Below are 18,761 nucleotides of genomic sequence, written 5' to 3' on the forward strand. Positions count from 1 at the left end.
GGCCTCTTTACTGCATTCTGCTATTTGTCACTACAGGGCCTCTTTACTGCATTCTGCTATATGTCACTACAGGGCCTCTTTACTGCATTCTGCTATATGTCACTACAGGGCCTCCTTACTGCATTCTGCTATATGTCACTACAGGGCCTCTTTACTGCATTCTGCTTTACGTCACTACAGGGCCTCTTTACTGCATTCTGCTATATGTCACTACAGGGCCTCTTTACTGCATTCTGCTATATGTCACTACAGGGACTCTTTACTGCATTCTGCTATATGTCACTACAGGGCCTCTTTACTGCATTCTGCGATTTGTCACTACAGGGCCTCTTTACTGCATTCTGCGATTTGTCACTACAGGGCCTCTTTACTGCATTCTGCTATATGTCACTACAGGGCCTCTTTACTGCATTCTGCGATTTGTCACTACAGGGCCTCTTTACTGCATTCTGCTATATGTCACTACAGGGCCTCTTTACTGCATTCTGCTATACGTCACTACAGGGCTTCTTTACTGCATTCTGCTATATGTCACTACAGGGCCTCTTTACTGCATTCTGCTATTTGTCACTACAGGGCCTCTTTACTGCATTCTGCTCTATGTCACTACAGGGCCTCTTTACTGCATTCTGCTATATGTCACTACAGGGCCTCCTTACTGCATTCTGCTATATGTCACTACAGGGCCTCTTTACTGCATTCTGCTTTACGTCACTACAGGGCCTCTTTACTGCATTCTGCTATATGTCACTACAGGGCCTCTTTACTGCATTCTGCGATTTGTCACTACAGGGCCTCTTTACTGCATTCTGCTATATGTCACTACAGGGCCTCTTTACTGCATTCTGCTATATGTCACTACAGGGCCTCTTTACTGCATTCTGCTATATGTCACTACAGGGCCTCTTTACTGCATTCTGCTATATGTCACTACAGGTCCTCTTTACTGCATTCTGCTATATGTCACTACAGGGCTTCTTTACTGCATTCTGCTATATGTCACTACAGGGCCTCTTTACTGTATTCTGCTATATGTCACTACAGGGCCTCTTTACTGCATTCTGCTATACGTCACTACAGGGCTTCTTTACTGCATTCTGCTATATGTCACTACAGGGCCTCTTTACTGCATTCTGCTATATGTCACTACAGGGCCTCTTTACTGCATTCTGCTATATGTCACTACAGGGCCTCTTTACTGCATTCTGCTATATGTCACTACAGGGCCTCCTTACTGCATTCTGCTATATGTCACTACAGGGCCTCCTTACTGCATTCCACTATATGTCACTACAGGGCTTCTTTACTGCATTCTGCTATATGTCACTACAGGGCCTCTTTACTGCATTCTGCTCTATGTCACTACAGGGCCTCTTTACTGCATTCTGCTATATGTCACTACAGGGCCTCTTTACTGCATTCTGCGATTTGTCACTACAGGGCCTCTTTACTGCATTCTGCTATATGTCACTACAGGGCCTCTTTACTGCATTCTGCTATATGTCACTACAGGGCCTCTTTACTGCATTCTGCGATTTGTCACTACAGGGCCTCTTTACTGCATTCTGCTATATGTCACTACAGGGCCTCTTTACTGCATTCTGCTATACGTCACTACAGGGCTTCTTTACTGCATTCTGCTATATGTCACTACAGGGCCTCTTTACTGCATTCTGCTATTTGTCACTACAGGGCCTCTTTACTGCATTCTGCTATATGTCACTACAGGGCCTCTTTACTGCATTCTGCTATATGTCACTACAGGGCCTCCTTACTGCATTCTGCTATATGTCACTACAGGGCCTCTTTACTGCATTCTGCTTTACGTCACTACAGGGCCTCTTTACTGCATTCTGCTATATGTCACTACAGGGCCTCTTTACTGCATTCTGCTATATGTCACTACAGGGCCTCTTTACTGCATTCTGCTATATGTCACTACAGGGCCTCTTTACTGCATTCTGCGATTTGTCACTACAGGGCCTCTTTACTGCATTCTGCGATTTGTCACTACAGGGCCTCTTTACTGCATTCTGCTATATGTCACTACAGGGCCTCTTTACTGCATTCTGCGATTTGTCACTACAGGGCCTCTTTACTGCATTCTGCTATATGTCACTACAGGGCCTCTTTACTGCATTCTGCTATACGTCACTACAGGGCTTCTTTACTGCATTCTGCTATATGTCACTACAGGGCCTCTTTACTGCATTCTGCTATTTGTCACTACAGGGCCTCTTTACTGCATTCTGCTATATGTCACTACAGGGCCTCTTTACTGCATTCTGCTATATGTCACTACAGGGCCTCCTTACTGCATTCTGCTATATGTCACTACAGGGCCTCTTTACTGCATTCTGCTTTACGTCACTACAGGGCCTCTTTACTGCATTCTGCTATATGTCACTACAGGGCCTCTTTACTGCATTCTGCTATATGTCACTACAGGGCCTCTTTACTGCATTCTGCTATATGTCACTACAGGGCCTCTTTACTGCATTCTGCTATATGTCACTACAGGTCCTCTTTACTGCATTCTGCTATATGTCACTACAGGGCTTCTTTACTGCATTCTGCTATATGTCACTACAGGGCCTCTTTACTGTATTCTGCTATATGTCACTACAGGGCCTCTTTACTGCATTCTGCTATATGTCACTACAGGGCCTCTTTACTGCATTCTGCTATATGTCACTACAGGGCCTCTTTACTGCATTCTGCTATATGTCACTACAGGGCCTCTTTACTGCATTCTGCTATATGTCACTACAGGGCCTCCTTACTGCATTCTGCTATATGTCACTACAGGGCCTCTTTACTGCATTCTGCTTTACGTCACTACAGGGCCTCTTTACTGCATTCTGCTATATGTCACTACAGGGCCTCTTTACTGCATTCTGCTATATGTCACTACAGGGCCTCTTTACTGCATTCTGCTATATGTCACTACAGGGCCTCTTTACTGCATTCTGCTATATGTCACTACAGGGCCTCTTTACTGCATTCTGCTATATGTCACTACAGGGCCTCTTTACTGCATTCTGCTATATGCCACTACAGGGCCTCTTTACTACATTCTGCTATATGCCACTACAGGGCCTCTTTACTGCATTCTGTTATATGTCACTACAGGGCCTCCATACTGCATTCTGCTATATGTCACTACAGGGCCTCTTTACTGCATTCTGCTATATGTCACTACAGGGCCTCCTTACTGCATTCTGCTATATGTCACTACAGGGCCTCTTTACTGCATTCTGCGATTTGTCACTACAGGGCCTCTTTACTGCATTCTGCAATATGTCACTACAGGGCCTCTTTACTGCATTCTGCTATATGTCACTACAGGGTCTCTTTACTGCATTCTGCTATATGTCACTACAGGGCCTCTTTACTGCATTCTGCTATATGTCACTACAGGGCCTCTTTACTGCATTCTGCTATATGTCACTACAGGGCCTCTTTACTGCATTCTGCTATATGCCACTACAGGGCCTCTTTACTGCATTCTGCTATATGTCACTACAGGGCCTCTTTACTGCATTCTGCTTAATGTCACTACAGGGCCTCTTTACTGCATTCTGCTATATGTCACTACAGGGCCTCTTTACTGCATCCTGCTATATGTCACTACAGGGCCTCTTTACTGCATTCTGCTATATGTTCCTACAGGGCCTCCTTACTGCATCCTGCTATATGTCACTACAGGGCCTCTTTACTGCATCCTGCTATATGTCAGTACAGGGCCTCTTTATGTATTTAAAGGAAGAGCAGCATTTTGCTTCGCGGAGGTTTTATGCTATGCTAGGTTTTAGTACTAGAGAGAAGTGAATTGTTAACAAATGTTGACAATTCCCCTGCAGGACAAGACGCTGCCGGCTCACATGGGAAACACTCGCTGTAGAGCTGTAAATTATCAGGGAGAAAGTGAAAGGATTCTTATTTTTATCACAGTTCAGGCATTCACCACCAGTGATGGGCTCACGAGTGTCTAAGCACTCGAATTTGTGATTTAAAGGGATACTGTAGGGGGGGTCGGGGGAAAACGAGTTGAGCTTACCCAGTGCTTCTGATGGTCCCCCGCAGGCATCCTGTGCCCATGCAGCCACTCCCCAATGCTCCGGCCCCGCCTCTAGGTCACTTCTGGAATTTCAGACTTTAAAGTCTGAAAACCACTGCGCCTGCATTGAAGTGTCTTCACTCTCCACCGCTGATGGCACCTGGAGTGTACTGCGCAGGCCCAGTATGGTCTGTTCCTGCGCAGTACGCTCCTGGTGACATCAGCGGGAGCGAGGACACGGCAACGCAGGCGCAGTGGTTTTCAGACTTTAAAGTCTGAAATTCCAAAAGTGAACCAGAGGCGGGGCCGGAGCATTGGAGAGTGGCAGCGTGGGCACAGGATGCCTGCGGGGGACCATTAGAAGCCCCGGGTAACAAACTCATTTCCCCCCGACCCCCTTCAGTATCCCTTTAAATCAACCTTAATTACCTCAGGTGTGCAGCGGCGAAATAATGGGGGTTATTTACCCACAAGTCCGTCGTATATCGTGCACTCCAAATAGCTCGCACGCGTCATATTGGACACGTTGCAAGCCTCACTACGCACACTTCCTGCTACAAGCCAGAAGGAGGAAGTGCGCGGTGGTATGGCTTGCAATGCGTCCAAAACGACGCGTGCAAGCTATTTGGAGTCAGAACATACCAAGGAATTGTGGGTAAATAACCCCTTATTGCTCCGCCACACACCTGAGGTAATTAAGGCTGATTTAAATCACGAATTAGAGTGCTTAGACACTTATTACTTGTGAGCCCATGCCTGTTCACCACTAACCTCTCGGGCCAGACTCCGCCTACCTCTTTTGCATAGTCCAGAGGGGAGTACTGCCGTTTGTTCCTCACATCCACTGAAGCCCCGAATAGCAGCAGCAGCTTCACCAGCCCCTCGTGGTTCCTGCGGACGGACTCGTGGAGGGCCGTGTTCCCTTTCATGTTACACAGACTGACCGACGCCCCGTGCTGGAACACAGGAGGACAGGGATTATGGACCGTCACACCCACAGAGGAAGATATCAGGCTTAAAGGACAACTATCAAAGTTAACTAAAATTCTAAATGCCACATATATTTCCAGTTCTTATTAGCAAATAGCAATACAGAGGCTTGTTTTTCATCTTTTCATGTTTTAGTGAAGAGAATATGACATTTACAGAACAGTTCTCACTGTGGGCATTACAATGGAGGAGTGTGCCCAGCACATCCAGCATACAGAAACAGTCCTCACTGACTGTAATACTGTGACTGGAATCTCTTCCGAATGATAGAAAGCAGTAATATAGCTTGAAATAGTGTGTAAATAACTCATCAGCTGCAGCTCTGTGTGTTCCTGTGTCTCTGTCTCACAAAGTATAAAGTAAACAGAGTTTACAGTCAGGAAGAGCGCATTCTGAATGGGGAAGGGGGGCAGGAGGAGCATGCATGTACAGGAAAAAATGCAGGTCCTTCTCATCTGATCCTTCTCTGTAGCTAAAAAAATCTCTCAGCTGTTCTCATATGACCTGTGAGAAAGCAGTTTGTGTGGGTCGCAGTCCCTTTGGGTCCAACTTCTATAGTAAATTTGACTTTATGACAGTGCTTGCTGACTCTGAGCTATGAATATAGATTTATTTCGTTTGTTTGTGTATGTTTGCGTTTGCATGGTTTTGATTCACTTTCTTTGCATATACGTTTCGCTGTTACATTTTCAATATACTCGTGCGCTGCCCCACAGCCCCTTCTTCTCTGCCCCCACTTTGCCCTCTCACCTGTGTTTGTCATCATCACGCATCAGACCGACCCATTTTGGCTGGCTTGTTGATTGGGCTATTGTTGGGGGCGAGGCTGAGCTGCGTGTCCGTTGCGGACGTTAGTGCGCATGCGTACGCGTTGTTTGACGTGTACGTAATTACGCATGCGTGCGCGCACGTGACCGATGACGCTGCCCTATAAGGAGCTCCGGGCGGTACATGACTCCAGCCACGCCTCCCTTCGAAAAAGCCGGTAGACCCGGCGAAACATGTCAGGGCTGCCGGCGTGGTGTTAGCACCTGTCTGCCTTGTGGCCTGCCGCCCTTCCACTCTCCACATCCACCCTCTGCTGGCCTGAGGCTTCCCCACGATCTCCATTTGGATGGCCATTAGCTTCCTGCCTACAAGGGACTCTGCTCTGACCATCATAGCCTGCTACACCAGCACACTGGACTGGATTCCTCTACCAGACTAAAAGTCACTTCCCCAGCCTTGGGCTTCTACACATGGGGTTGAGAGACCAGACAGCCGTCAGGAGCTAACTGGACTCCGCATTGCTGTACCAGGATTGGGTATAGTATGGCCTATGCTTCATGCCATTTCTCTGATTTGTGCTTGCTGCAACCTGCATTCCATCTGTCCATGCTGGCTATGCTGCTTCATTGAACAGTTTGTCTGCAGATGCTATATTGGCTTCCTGGTCTTTGCTGGATATACTGACCTACTTTGCCTCTGTCACCTGTGCCGGCCTGCTAAAACTGCTACTTTCCCATTGTCTCCATTTTTGATGCACTATACTTGTCTAGGCCTACTTTTTATAGGACATTTGGGATCCCTGATCACATTAGGTGGTCTTAGGCAGCGGTGTGTTTGATGTTGTGATTGGTTGTTGAGCGTGGTCTCTTGGCAGTTTACATTGGTGCTTTTTAACCACTTCGGGACCACAGTCTTTTCGCCCCTTAAGGACCAGAGCCTTTTTCTCCATTCAGACCACTGCAGCTTTCACGGTTTATTGCTCGGTCATACAACCTACCACCTAAATGAATTTTACCTCCTTTTCTTGTCACTAATACAGCTTTCTTTTGATGCTATTTGATTGCTGCTGCGAGTTTTACTTTTTATTATATTCATCAAAAAAGACATGAATTTTGTCAAAAAAATGACTTTTTTAACTTTCTGTGCTGACATTTTTCAAATAAAGTAAAATTTCCTATACATTTGAGCGCGAAAGTTATTCTGCTACATGTCTTTGATAAAAAAAAAAACATTCAGTGTATATTTATTGGATTGGGTAAAAGTTATAGCGTTTACAAACTATGGTGCCAAAAGTGAATTTTCCCATTTTCAAGCATCTCTGACTTTTCTGCGCACCTGTCATGTTTCATGAGGGGCTAAAATTCCAGGATAGTACAAATACCCCCCAAATGACCCCATTTTGGAAAGAAGACATCCCAAAGTATTCAGTGAGAGGCATGGTGAGTTCATAGAAGATTTTATTTTTTGTCACAAGTTAGCGGAAAATGACAGTTTGTGACAAAAAAAAAAAAAAAAAAAAAGTTTCCATTTCTTCTAACTTGCGACAAAAAAAAATGAAATCTGCCACGGACTCACTATGCTCCTCTCTGAATACCTTGAAGTGTCTACTTTCCAGAATGGGGTCATTTGTGGGGTGTGTTTACTGTCCTGGCATTTGGGGGGTGCCTAATTGTAAGCACCCCTGTAAAGCCTAAAGATGCTCATTGGACTTTGGGCCCCTTAGCGCAGTTAGGCCGCAAAAAAGTGCCACACATGTGGTATTGCCGTACTCAGGAAAAGTAGTATAATGTGTTTTGGGGTGTATTTTTACACATACACATGCTGGGTGGGAGAAATATCTCCGTAAATGACAATTTTTTTATTTTTTTTACACACAATTGTCTATTTATAGAGATATTTCTCCCACTCAGCATGGGTATGTGGAAAAATACACCCCAAAACACATTATACTACTTCTCCTGAGTACGGCGATACCACATGTGTGGCACTTTTTTGCACCCTAACTGCGCTAAGGGGCCCAAAGTCCAATGAGTACCTTTAGGATTTCACAGGTCATTTTGAGAAATTTCGTTTCAAGACTACTCCTCACGGTTTAGGGCCCCTAAAATGCCAGGACAGTATAGGAACCCCACAAATTACCCCATTTTAGAAAGAAGACACCCCAAGGTATTCCGTTAGATGTATGGTGAGTTCATAGAAGATTTTTTTTTTTTGTCACAAGTTAGCGGAAATTGATTTTAATTGTTTTTTTTCACAAAGTGTCATTTTCCGCTAACTTGTGACAAAAAATAAAATCTTCTATGAACTCGCCATTCTCCTAACGGAATACCTTGGGGTGTCTTCTTTCTAAAATGGAGTCATTTGTGGGGTTCCTATACTGCCCTGGCATTTTAGGGGCCCTAAACCGTGAGGAGTAGTCTTGAAACCAAATGTGGCAAAATGACCTGTGAAATCCTAAAGGTACTCATTGGACTTTGGGCCCCTTAGCGCACTTAGGGTGCAAAAAAGTGCCACACATGTGGTACCGCCGTACTCAGGAGAAGTAGTATAATGTGTTTTGGGGTGTATTTTTACACATACCCATGCTGGGTGGGAGAAATATCTCTGTAAATGACAATTATTTGATTTTTTTTACACACAATTGTCCATTTACAGAGAGATTTCTCCCACCCAGCATGGGTATGTATAAAAATACACCCCAAAACACATTATACTACTTCTTCTGAGTACGGCGATACTACATGTGTGACACTTTTTTGCAACCTAGGTGCGCTAAGGGGCCTAACGTCCTATTCACAGGTCATTTTGAGGCATTTGGATTCTAGACTACTCCTCACGGTTTAGGGCCCCTAAAATGCCAGGGCAGTATAGGAACCCCACAAGTGACCCCATTTTAGAAAGAAGACACCCCAAGGTATTCTGTTAGGAGTATGGTGAGTTCATAGAAGATTTTTTTTTTGTCACAAGTTAGCGGAAAATGACACTTTGTGAAAAAAAAATCAATACATATCAATTTCCGCTAACTTGTGACAAAAAATAAAATCTTCTATGAACTCATCATACACCTAAAAGAATACCTTGGGGTGTCTTCTTTCTAAAATGGGGTCACTTGTGGGGTTCCTATACTGCCCTGGCATTTTAGGGGCCCTAAACCGTGAGGAGTAGTCTTGAACCCAAATGTCTCAAAATGACCTGTGAAATCCTAAAGGTACTCATTGGACTTTGGGCCCCTTAGCACAGTTAGGCTGCAAAAAAGTGTCACACATGTGGTATCGCCGTACTCAGAAGAAGTAGTATAATGTGTTTTGTGGTGTATTTTTACATATAACCATGCTGGGTGGGAGAAATATCTCTGTAAATGACACATTTTTTTATTTGTTTTACACACAATTGTCCATTTACAGAGAGATTTCTCCCACCCAGCATGGGTATGTGTAAAAATACACCACAAAACACATTATACTACTTCTCCTGAGTATGGCGATACCACATGTGTGACACTTTTTTGCAGCCTAGGTGCGCTAAGGGGCCCAACGTCCTATTCACAGGTCATTTTGAGGCATTTGTTTTCTAGACTACTCCTCACGGTTTAGGGCCCCTAAAATGCCAGGGCAGTATAGGAACCCCACAAGTGACCCCATTTTAGAAAGAAGACACCCCAAGGTATTCCGTTAGGGGTATGGTGAGTTCATAGAAGATTTTATTTTTTCTCACAAGTTAGTGAAAAATGACACTTTGTGAAAAAAACAATAACAATCCAATTTCCGCTAACTTTTGACAAAAAATAAAATATTCTATGAACTCATCATACACCTAACAGAATACCTTGGGGTGTCTTCTTTCTAAAATGGGGTCACTTGTGGGGTTCCTATACTGCCCTGGCATTTTACGGGCCCAAAACTGTGAGTAGTCTGGAAACCAAATTTCTCAAAATGACTGTTCAGGGGTATAAGCATCTGCAAATTTTGATGACAGGTGGTCTATGAGGGGGCAAATTTTGTGGAATCGGTCATAAGCAGGGTGGCCTCTTAGATGACAGGATGTATTGGGCCTGATCTGATGGATAGGAGTGCTAGGGGGGTGACAGGAGGTGATTGATGGGTGTCTCAGGGGGCGGTTAGAGGGGAAAATAGATGCAATCAATGCACTGGGGAGGTGATCGGAAGGGGGTCTGAGGGGGATCTGAGGGTTTGGCCGAGTGATCAGGAGCCCACACGGGGCAAATTAGGGCCTGATCTGATGGGTAGGTGTGCTAGGGGGTGACAGGAGGTGATTGATGGGTGTCTCAAGGTGTGATTAGAGGGGGGAAATAGATGCAAGCAATGCACTGGCGAGGTGATCAGGGCTGGGGTCTGAGGGCGTTCTGAGGTGTGGGCGGGTGATTGGGTGCCCGCAAGGGGCAGATTAGGGTCTAATCTGATGGGTAACAGTGACAGGTGGTGATGGGGGTGATTGATGGGTAATTAGTGGGTGTTTAGAGGAGAGAATAGATGTAAACAATGGATTTGGGAGGTGATCTGATGTCGGATCTGCGGGCGATCTATTGGTGTGGGTGGGTGATCAGATTGCCCGCAAGGGGCAGGTTAGGGGCTGATTGATGGGTGGCAGTGACAGGGGGTGATTGATGGGTGGCAGTGACAGGGGGTGATTGATGGGTGATTGACAGGTAATCAGTGGGTTATTACAGGGGAGAACAGATGTAAATATTGCACGGGCGAATTGATAAGGGGGGGGGGTCTGAGGGCAATCTGAGCGTGTGGGCAGGTGATTGGGTGCCCGCAAGGGGCAGATTAGGGTCTAATCTGATGGGTAACAGTGACAGGTGGTGATAGGGGGTGATTGATGGGTAATTAGTGGGTGTTTAGAGGAGAGAATAGATGTAAACAATGGATTTGGGAGGTGATCTGATGTCGGATCTGCGGGCGATCTATTGGTGTGGGTGGGTGATCAGATTGCCCGCAAGGGGCAGGTTAGGGGCTGATTGATGGGTGGCAGTGACAGGGGGTGATTGATGGGTGGCAGTGACAGGGGGTGATTGATGGGTGATTGACAGGTAATCAGTGGGTTATTACAGGGGAGAACAGATGTAAATATTGCACGGGCGAATTGATAAGGGGGGGGGGTCTGAGGGCAATCTGAGCGTGTGGGCAGGTGATTGGGTGCCCGCAAGGGGCAGATTAGGGTCTAATCTGATGGGTAACAGTGACAGGTGGTGATGGGGGTTATTGATGGGTAATTAGTGGGTGTTTAGAGGAGAGAATAGATGTAAACAATGGATTTGGGAGGTGATCTGATGTCGGATCTGCGGGCGATCTATTGGTGTGGGGGGGTGATCAGATTGCCCGCAAGGGGCAGATCAGGGGCTGATTGATGGGTGGCAGTGACAGGGGGTGATTGACGGGTGATTGACAGGTGATTGACAGGTGATTGACAGGTGATTGACAGGTGATCAGGGGGGATAGATGCATACAGTACACGGGGGGGGGGGGGGGTCTGGGGGGGGGGGTCTGGGGAGAATCTGAGGGGTGGGGGGGTGATCAGGAGGGAGTAGGGGGCAGATTAGGGACTTAAAAAAAAAATAGCGTTGACAGATAGTGACAGGGAGTGATTGATGGGTGATTAGGGGGGTGACTGGGTGCAAACAGTGGTCTGGGGGGTGGGCAGGGGGGGGTCTGAGGGGTGCTGTGGGCGATCAGGGGGCAGGGGGGGGGAAATCAGTGTGCTTGGGTGCAGACTAGGGTGGCTGCAGCCTGCCCTGGTGGTCCCTCGGACACTGGGACCACCAGGGCAGGAGGCAGCCAGTATAATAGGCTTTGTATACATTACAAAGCCTATTATACACTGTTGCAGCGGCGATCCGGATGCCAGTAACCCGCCGGCGCTTCCGAACGGCCGGCGGGTTACGGCGAACGGGGGGCGGAGCCAGTCCCCGGCGGCTGATCGCGTCACGAATGACGCGATCGCCGCATAGCCACTCCCGCAGCCGCCCCCGCCGATGGGCGTATTGCGGTCGTTTGGGACCGGTCTTTGCCGCCGCCCATCGGCTGGGGGCGGTCGTTAAGTGGTTAATATGCTTAATTATAATATTAATACATTTTGTAATTTTTCACTTTATTTTTTGATTTTTTGTGATTTGTGACATATGCTCCCCAGCCCCCCTCTTTTCCTTTACATTTACGTTCAGTTTGTGTGTGAGAGCAGTGCAGAAACCCATCTACATGGTACAGCTCTATCCCTGTCTGAAACACAAACAACAAAATTTAACACACTGCACGTACTCAACCTCGTAGTAAAGCCTGAATACTGCAAAGCAGGAATGACAGCACAACTGACTGAATGCACAATATCAAAGAAACAAGTGCCATCACTACAGGCTAAATATAAAGAACACTTTATTAGTAGAAAATAACACACTTGGGAGTTGGGCCATAAAACCAATTAAAAGCACTGGAGCGCTCCGAGGACAAACATGCCGCAAACACACTCTCATGCCACCACCCATACAGGGGTACCGGTACCTCCAACTAGATAACAACAACCCTGCAGGAAGGAATTGGGGACAGAGTGGGGATGCAGGCCGTCTGAAGAGTGTCAAAAAACTGGCCGGGGATAACACATGGTTACCAAGGTATCGGCAAATAGTAAGTGGGAACTCTTCACCCGCTATGCGGGACTCACCACTCTTCGTCCAATTGTCGTCCTTGAATGATTGCTGTGCGCACAGCAGGGACTTCCAATTTTTCGCCGGACCTCAATCCGGTTGGAGAGGTACCCGGCCACGTGGAACCAAAAGCAGGCCAGCAAAACCAATGAAGGATCCCAGCTCAGAAACACTCCGGAACGCTACAGGACAGCATGCGGGTTGATGCCCCGCCCACCTACGCGTTGCGTCCGCCTTCTACGGACTTCAACTGGGTGTAGCTGGTTAGGGAAAAGCACTCCCCCTTAAATCTGTGTGTCAGACTGGTTAAACCTCATTCAGCCTGTCACTTCCTCTTCCGCTTGCAAGATACAACATCATACTTTCATGCTCTGTATGCACAACACAGTATGTGCTGACGCGGATGCATGTGGGACTTCAATTCAGGTAAGATCTTCCATTCAGGGTAAAGCCCCCAATGGGATGTTCAAATGTGGAGGATGTTCTGTGTGTGCACATGTGGATGTGACGAAAACTTTTTTGAATTCAGCAGGGGACAGAGAGTGGGAAATTAGGAGTTTCATAAATTGTAGGTCTGAATGGGTTGTCCCCAATTCCTTCCTGCAGGGTTGTTGTTATCTAGTTGGAGGTACCGGTACCCCTGTATGGGTGGTGGCATGAGAGTGTGTTTGCGGCATGTTTGTCCTCGGAGCGCTCCAGTGCTTTTAATTGGTTTTATGGCCCAACTCCCAAGTGTGTTATTTTCTACTAATAAAGTGTTCTTTATATTTAGCCTGTAGAGTGATGGCACTTGTTTCTTTGATATTGTCTGAAACACAAACTGATACAAAAGCTGATAAACAAGCATTATTTTCCGCACAGGCTGTGATCAGAGACTTCTGAAAAGCTTTCTGTTCTTTTTTTAAGTACACACAAATGTGATGATGCAACGCTAATGGCTAGTATTAGGTAGCTAGAAGGGCTCCCCAGTATTAGGTAGCGATATATCCCTGAGTACAGGTAGCCAGAGGCAGCTCCCCAAGTACAGGTAGTCTCCACCAGTATAGGTAGCCTGAGGCCCAGAGCATTAACCACTTAAGCTCTCAGTCGTTTTCACTTTATGCATCCGAGCAATGTTCACCTCCCATTCATTAGCCTATAACTTTATCACTACTTATCACAATGAACTGGTCTATATCTTGTTTTTTCCGCCACCAATTAGGCTTTCTTTGGGGGGTACATTTTGCTAAGAGCTACCTTACTGTAAATGCATTTTGACAGTATGAATAAGAAAAAACGGAAACAATTCATTATTTCTCAGTTTTCGGCCATTATAGTTTTAAAAAAATACGTGCCTCCATAATTAAAACCCACGTATTGTAATTGCCCATTTGTCACGGTTATTTCACCGTTTAAATTTATCACAATGTATGGCGACAATATTTTATTTGGAAATAAAAGAGCATTTTTCCAGTTTTGCATCCATCACTATTTACAAGCTTATAAAAAAAATATAGAAATATTTCATCTTTACATAGATACTTAATTAGTTTAAACCCTTAGGTAAATATTTATGTGTTTTTTTTTTATTTTAAATTGTAATTTTTTTTTGTTTTTTTTATTAAACATTTTATGTGGGTATTTTTGGGAGGGGGGTTGTTGGGGGGGGGGGGGGGGGGGTGGGGTTGGGGGTAAGTAAATAGGGTTTTATTTAGGGAAAAGTGTGTGTAATGAATTTTTTTTTTACTTTTAGATGTAGTTTTACTCTTTGGCCACAAGATGGCAACCTCGAGTTTGTTTACATGACGTCACTCTAAGCGTACAATGTACGCTTAGAGGGACATAGTCTCAGAATCCGCAGCCGGGAGTGTGCGGGCACGCGCGCGATCGGCCGCGGGAGCGCGCCTGTCCTCCTTGACGTTTTTATACGTCAAGGAGGACAAAGTGGTTAAATAGCTACCCCTAATTTAGGCAGCCACATGTGCCGCAGTATTAAGTAGCACCCTAATATAAATGTGCCCCCTAGTAAAGTACAGACATAAATGCTTCAGTATTAAGTACCTTCAGTAAAAGCGAGGCGATTTCCAGATGGTCTCCCATGCAGGCATAGATGAGCGGTGTGTTCCCATTCATATCTCTCTTGTTCTTCCCTGTGCTGTATTCCAGCAAGATCTTCACCACCTGCACAAACAACAGGAGGAAGTTTCATCTCAGACATTTATAAAGGTGCTCATACAGCAGGAAATTATGGACGGATACATTTGTCTACTTGTCGAAGCTGCCCATATACTGCAGGCTGGTTCCCATCCTATTTCAGCATGAAATCTTCAGGGAATCAGCTGAGCCCGCCGCTGCCCTCCTGATGTATGTGCCCCCCCAGTGTGTGTATTATACATTACCTGTCCAGCGTCAGCCTCCACATGGTGTCCGTAACCTCCGGGCGGCTCTCCATACAAGACACCGGGGCATAGCGTCTGACGTTAGACGCTATACACAGACGTCAGATGATATGCGCCAGTGGCGTGTACGGAGAGCCGCCTGGAGGTTACAGACAATGCACGGAGGCTGCTACAGGACAATTAATCTATAAATTCGCACACAGGGAGGGACATTTATACATTATGGCGGCAGCAGCGAGGGGTTAATGGTTTTGTAGCTCTTTCTGAAATCGGCCGCCGCACTCCCAATCAATCAACTTTGGCCGATATCTTGCACCAGGCTCGATTGACTAACGTGCCCAATTTCAGCCTGAAATTGGTTTGCAACTTCGCTCGTGCCTGCACTTAGCAGCACCGATTTTCAACCAATTCGATAATAATCGAATTGGTTGGTTGATCGGATGCCAAAGTCGCCTGTGTGGGCACGTTGAGCTACATACGCATGTACAATGACTGGAAACCATAATGATCCACAGACGACAGTTCTGGCCTCACGGTGTTCAGAAAAGGAGGGGTAACAGGGTGGCTGACAGATTGGCTTTCAGCAGGCGAGGTTGAAAGGGTAAACAACGGGTTATCAAGGGACACTTGTATACACACTAGATCAGGCATGGGCAAACTCGGCCCTCCAGCTGTTACGGAACTATAAGTCCCACAATGCATTGTAAGAGTGACAGCCACAATCATAAAGGCAAATGCATTGTGGGACTTGTAGTTCCGTAACAGCTGGAGGGCCGAGTTTGCACATGCCTGATCTAGATGCATCTAGATTTAGCCCTGATGCACACACTATCCAATCCACTGGTAGCCTTTCAGACAGTCCCACTCAATTTTTCCAACGACAATCACCCAAACACCATACGCAAGTGTAGGATGGCTTCTCTGACTGATAATTTGTTTCAAGCACATGTCCGCAGATTGCAGTTATACACAAACTACAGTACATCAGTTAGTCATGTGCACTAGGGATGATTAATGAGATGCAAATTGTTCCAAAGTTATGCAAATTTTTATGCAAATGTATGCAGTTTGAAAATGGACCGAATCAATTTAAACCCAGGTTAAATTTGCATCAACTTGGAACAAATTTGCATATCTGTGATCATCCCTAATGTGCACACAGTGCTATAACTGCAGGACTGGCCAATAATTATAATGGTCCCCTTGATCAAAACACTTGCTGATAAGGAAGCAAATATTGGCTTGTGTGTCCAAGCCCTAATCTGCGGTTTCCTAGCATTATGCTTGTGTTGTAAGCCCGAGGTTATTACTACTACTCTATAGGGGGTACACGACAGAGGTTCTTCCCAAAGTTCAACGCTTGTCCGAAGCCTGCACAGTTCATCACAGGTTCCATAACAAGTCCAAAAGTCTCCAAAAGGAATTCTACAATCTTCTAAAGTGCCTTTGAAACCTTTTAAAGTTCATTATTTAAATGTCGAAGGCAACTTATCCAGGAAAATTAGGCGCAAATGTAAAAAACATTTTTTTTCATGTTTCTCCGTTCTTAATTTTTACATAACAAGTGCCACAATTTAAAAACGCCTCAAAATACATTATTTGGCTTGACGCAGTTAACACAATGCCATATATGCCATATTTCATCACTGGTCGGGCAGGTAGCGTACCATTATCGCCAGCCTGGGCTTCTGTAGCGATTGCATGCGATCGATAGGGCGCACAGTTTGGGTACCTCAATACTGTATAGATGCATTGCTAGGCCACAACATTTTAATTCACCTACACATTTTTAACTAGATTTTGTATAGTTAGTGACCACCTAAAATACACCCTAAAGTTTTTATTTGGAATTTTGAAAAAAGCAAGGAAAACTAAAGAGGCACAGCAACAACATAGAAGAATGTAGCAAATTTTCAGGATACCCAATTTTCCGTTAATCATCCTAGTTTTAGCAACAGAAACACTTCCTATATGGGCGTAACAATCAGCCCTGCGACCCCTGCCATCGCAGGGGGGACCAGAAGGTCTGCGGGGGCCCCTCCTCCTCCCTCTCCCCAACCGCAAGTGCAGCCAATTGGCAAAAATAAACTCCCCGTTTGCATACAAAAACCGTCTGACGGAGCATGTGTAATTTTTGTCTGCTTCACAGAAGAACACTCTGCTGCCATTGGCCAGCTCCTAATCACGTGACCCGTATGGGGTTCAGGGACAAGGGGGGCCCCATGCTATCATTTTTGCAGTGGGGCCCTATTAAGTCTAGTTATGCCCCTGCTGTATATTAATATGTAACATCGCCCTTCCAGTGGCTATAGCTACAAAACAACTCAAATCCATCCTGTCACTGGTATATCTGCACTTCCAGAAACCTTCACTAGGGGTCACCATGCTGCTTCTTGGTCATGAATGCCTTTCTGTACCCACATAAGTGAGTAAGTCTCACCTCCAGATGCCCCTTGTGGCAGGCCAGGTGGAGAGGCAGCGCCCGGCTCCCGTTCTTGGCATCCACCTGGGCACCGTGTTTGAGGAGTAGGGACACTAGAACGGTATGGCCATGCATTGAGGCTATGTGCACTGGAGTGAAGCCATCGTGGCTGCTCACGTTCACACTCAGCCCATTGGAAGGAATCTTGCTCAGCTTCTGCACAAAACAGATAAAATAAACAACACATGTTTATTTTTAGTTTAGAAAGATAGTACGGGAAAGAAAAGGAACATTTGTACAGTTTTAATGGCTCTCTAAGGCCCAGTTACACATTAAAAGCGTGCAGAACGGCTCCTGCATGCGTTGCGGCGTGTCATCAGGAATCTGCGGTGCGACGCTGAGTAGCGGCGGTAATAGTTAATTAACCCGAAGGGGAAACGCCGATTTCCGACGATAAAATGCGCCCGGATGCGTCGTACGGCAACGCATCGAAACGCAGCATCGGGTGTGAAACGTTAAATGAAAGTCTATGGACTTTCCTTTTACCTTGGTTAACGCAAAGTATACACTTTGCGTTAAAACGCCGAAAAAGGGCTCTGCTGTGAAAGAGCCTTAAGTCCCTTACTGGGACTTAGATTTGCCTTCAGTTGCATTCCTGAGGACTGAGCATGCTGGTCTCTCCCTTCAGTAAGCATTCCCTATAGAGTACACAAAATATAATGAAAACAAAATAATGAGGGTCTTAAAGAGAACCCGAGGTGGGTTTGTGAAGTCATGGTCGGACACAGAGGTATGTTCTGTGTACAATGACGGCTCTCCGCCTGTGTCCTTTCCCTCCCAGCTTCCTTAAGCTTCCTCCAATCGGCTATGGAGGTGGGGAAGGAAGGGACACAGGCGGGGAGCCGCGCTATACAGGAGGCGGGGAGCGGCGGTGAGTGGCAGGCCCAGGTAAATATCAGGCTAGCGACATTCTGCATGTCACTAGCCTGGCGCTTTTTTTTAATGGGGGACAGCAGAGCCTGGGAGAGGGATTTGGAGTCACACTGGAAGGACACAAAGTCATTGTATACAGAATGTGCCTCTGTGTCCTAATATGATTTGATATGACCACCTCGGGTTCTCTTTAAGGTGACGCAGCACAATAAAATGGGAATTCCTTGAGTCACGTTTTAGTTGCACATAGCACGGCCTAACGCATGTTCAGCCACGTCACAGCCTTCATTCAGCCACGTCACAGCCTTCATTCAGCCACGCCACGGCAGCGCTACTGTCCATATGGACCTTCCTGTACTTACGGATTGCCTCCATTTACACCGCTATGTATCCAATACTGTTAGGACTTGCTGACCGCTATACCAGCTATGAATTATACTATGGAAATTGTTTCTGTGCTGACTGGACAATAGAAACACTGGGAACATCTTGGACATGGCTGTATATTGAAATCTTAGCTTTTTACTTCTTCTTGTCACCCCCTATGAA

General features: G+C 46.0%; 1 protein-coding gene across 3 annotated transcripts in view; it reads right to left on the reverse strand.

Annotated features, from left to right (window-relative positions):
• ANKRD27 (ankyrin repeat domain 27) overlaps positions 1-18,761 on the reverse strand; it is a 168,001-nt gene that overhangs the window by 24,350 nt on the left and 124,890 nt on the right. For all 3 annotated transcript variants that reach the window (XM_068260687.1, XM_068260686.1, XM_068260688.1), the window contains exons 23-25: positions 17,298-17,495; positions 14,520-14,639; positions 4,855-5,016 (exon numbers count right to left, since the gene is read on the reverse strand). In XM_068260687.1, the coding sequence (XP_068116788.1) occupies positions 4,855-5,016; positions 14,520-14,639; positions 17,298-17,495 (480 nt within the window). The remainder of the gene's footprint in view (positions 1-4,854; positions 5,017-14,519; positions 14,640-17,297; positions 17,496-18,761) is intronic.

Source organism: Hyperolius riggenbachi, chromosome 11, assembly GCF_040937935.1.
Source record: "Hyperolius riggenbachi isolate aHypRig1 chromosome 11, aHypRig1.pri, whole genome shotgun sequence".
Classification (NCBI taxonomy): domain Eukaryota; kingdom Metazoa; phylum Chordata; class Amphibia; order Anura; family Hyperoliidae; genus Hyperolius; species Hyperolius riggenbachi.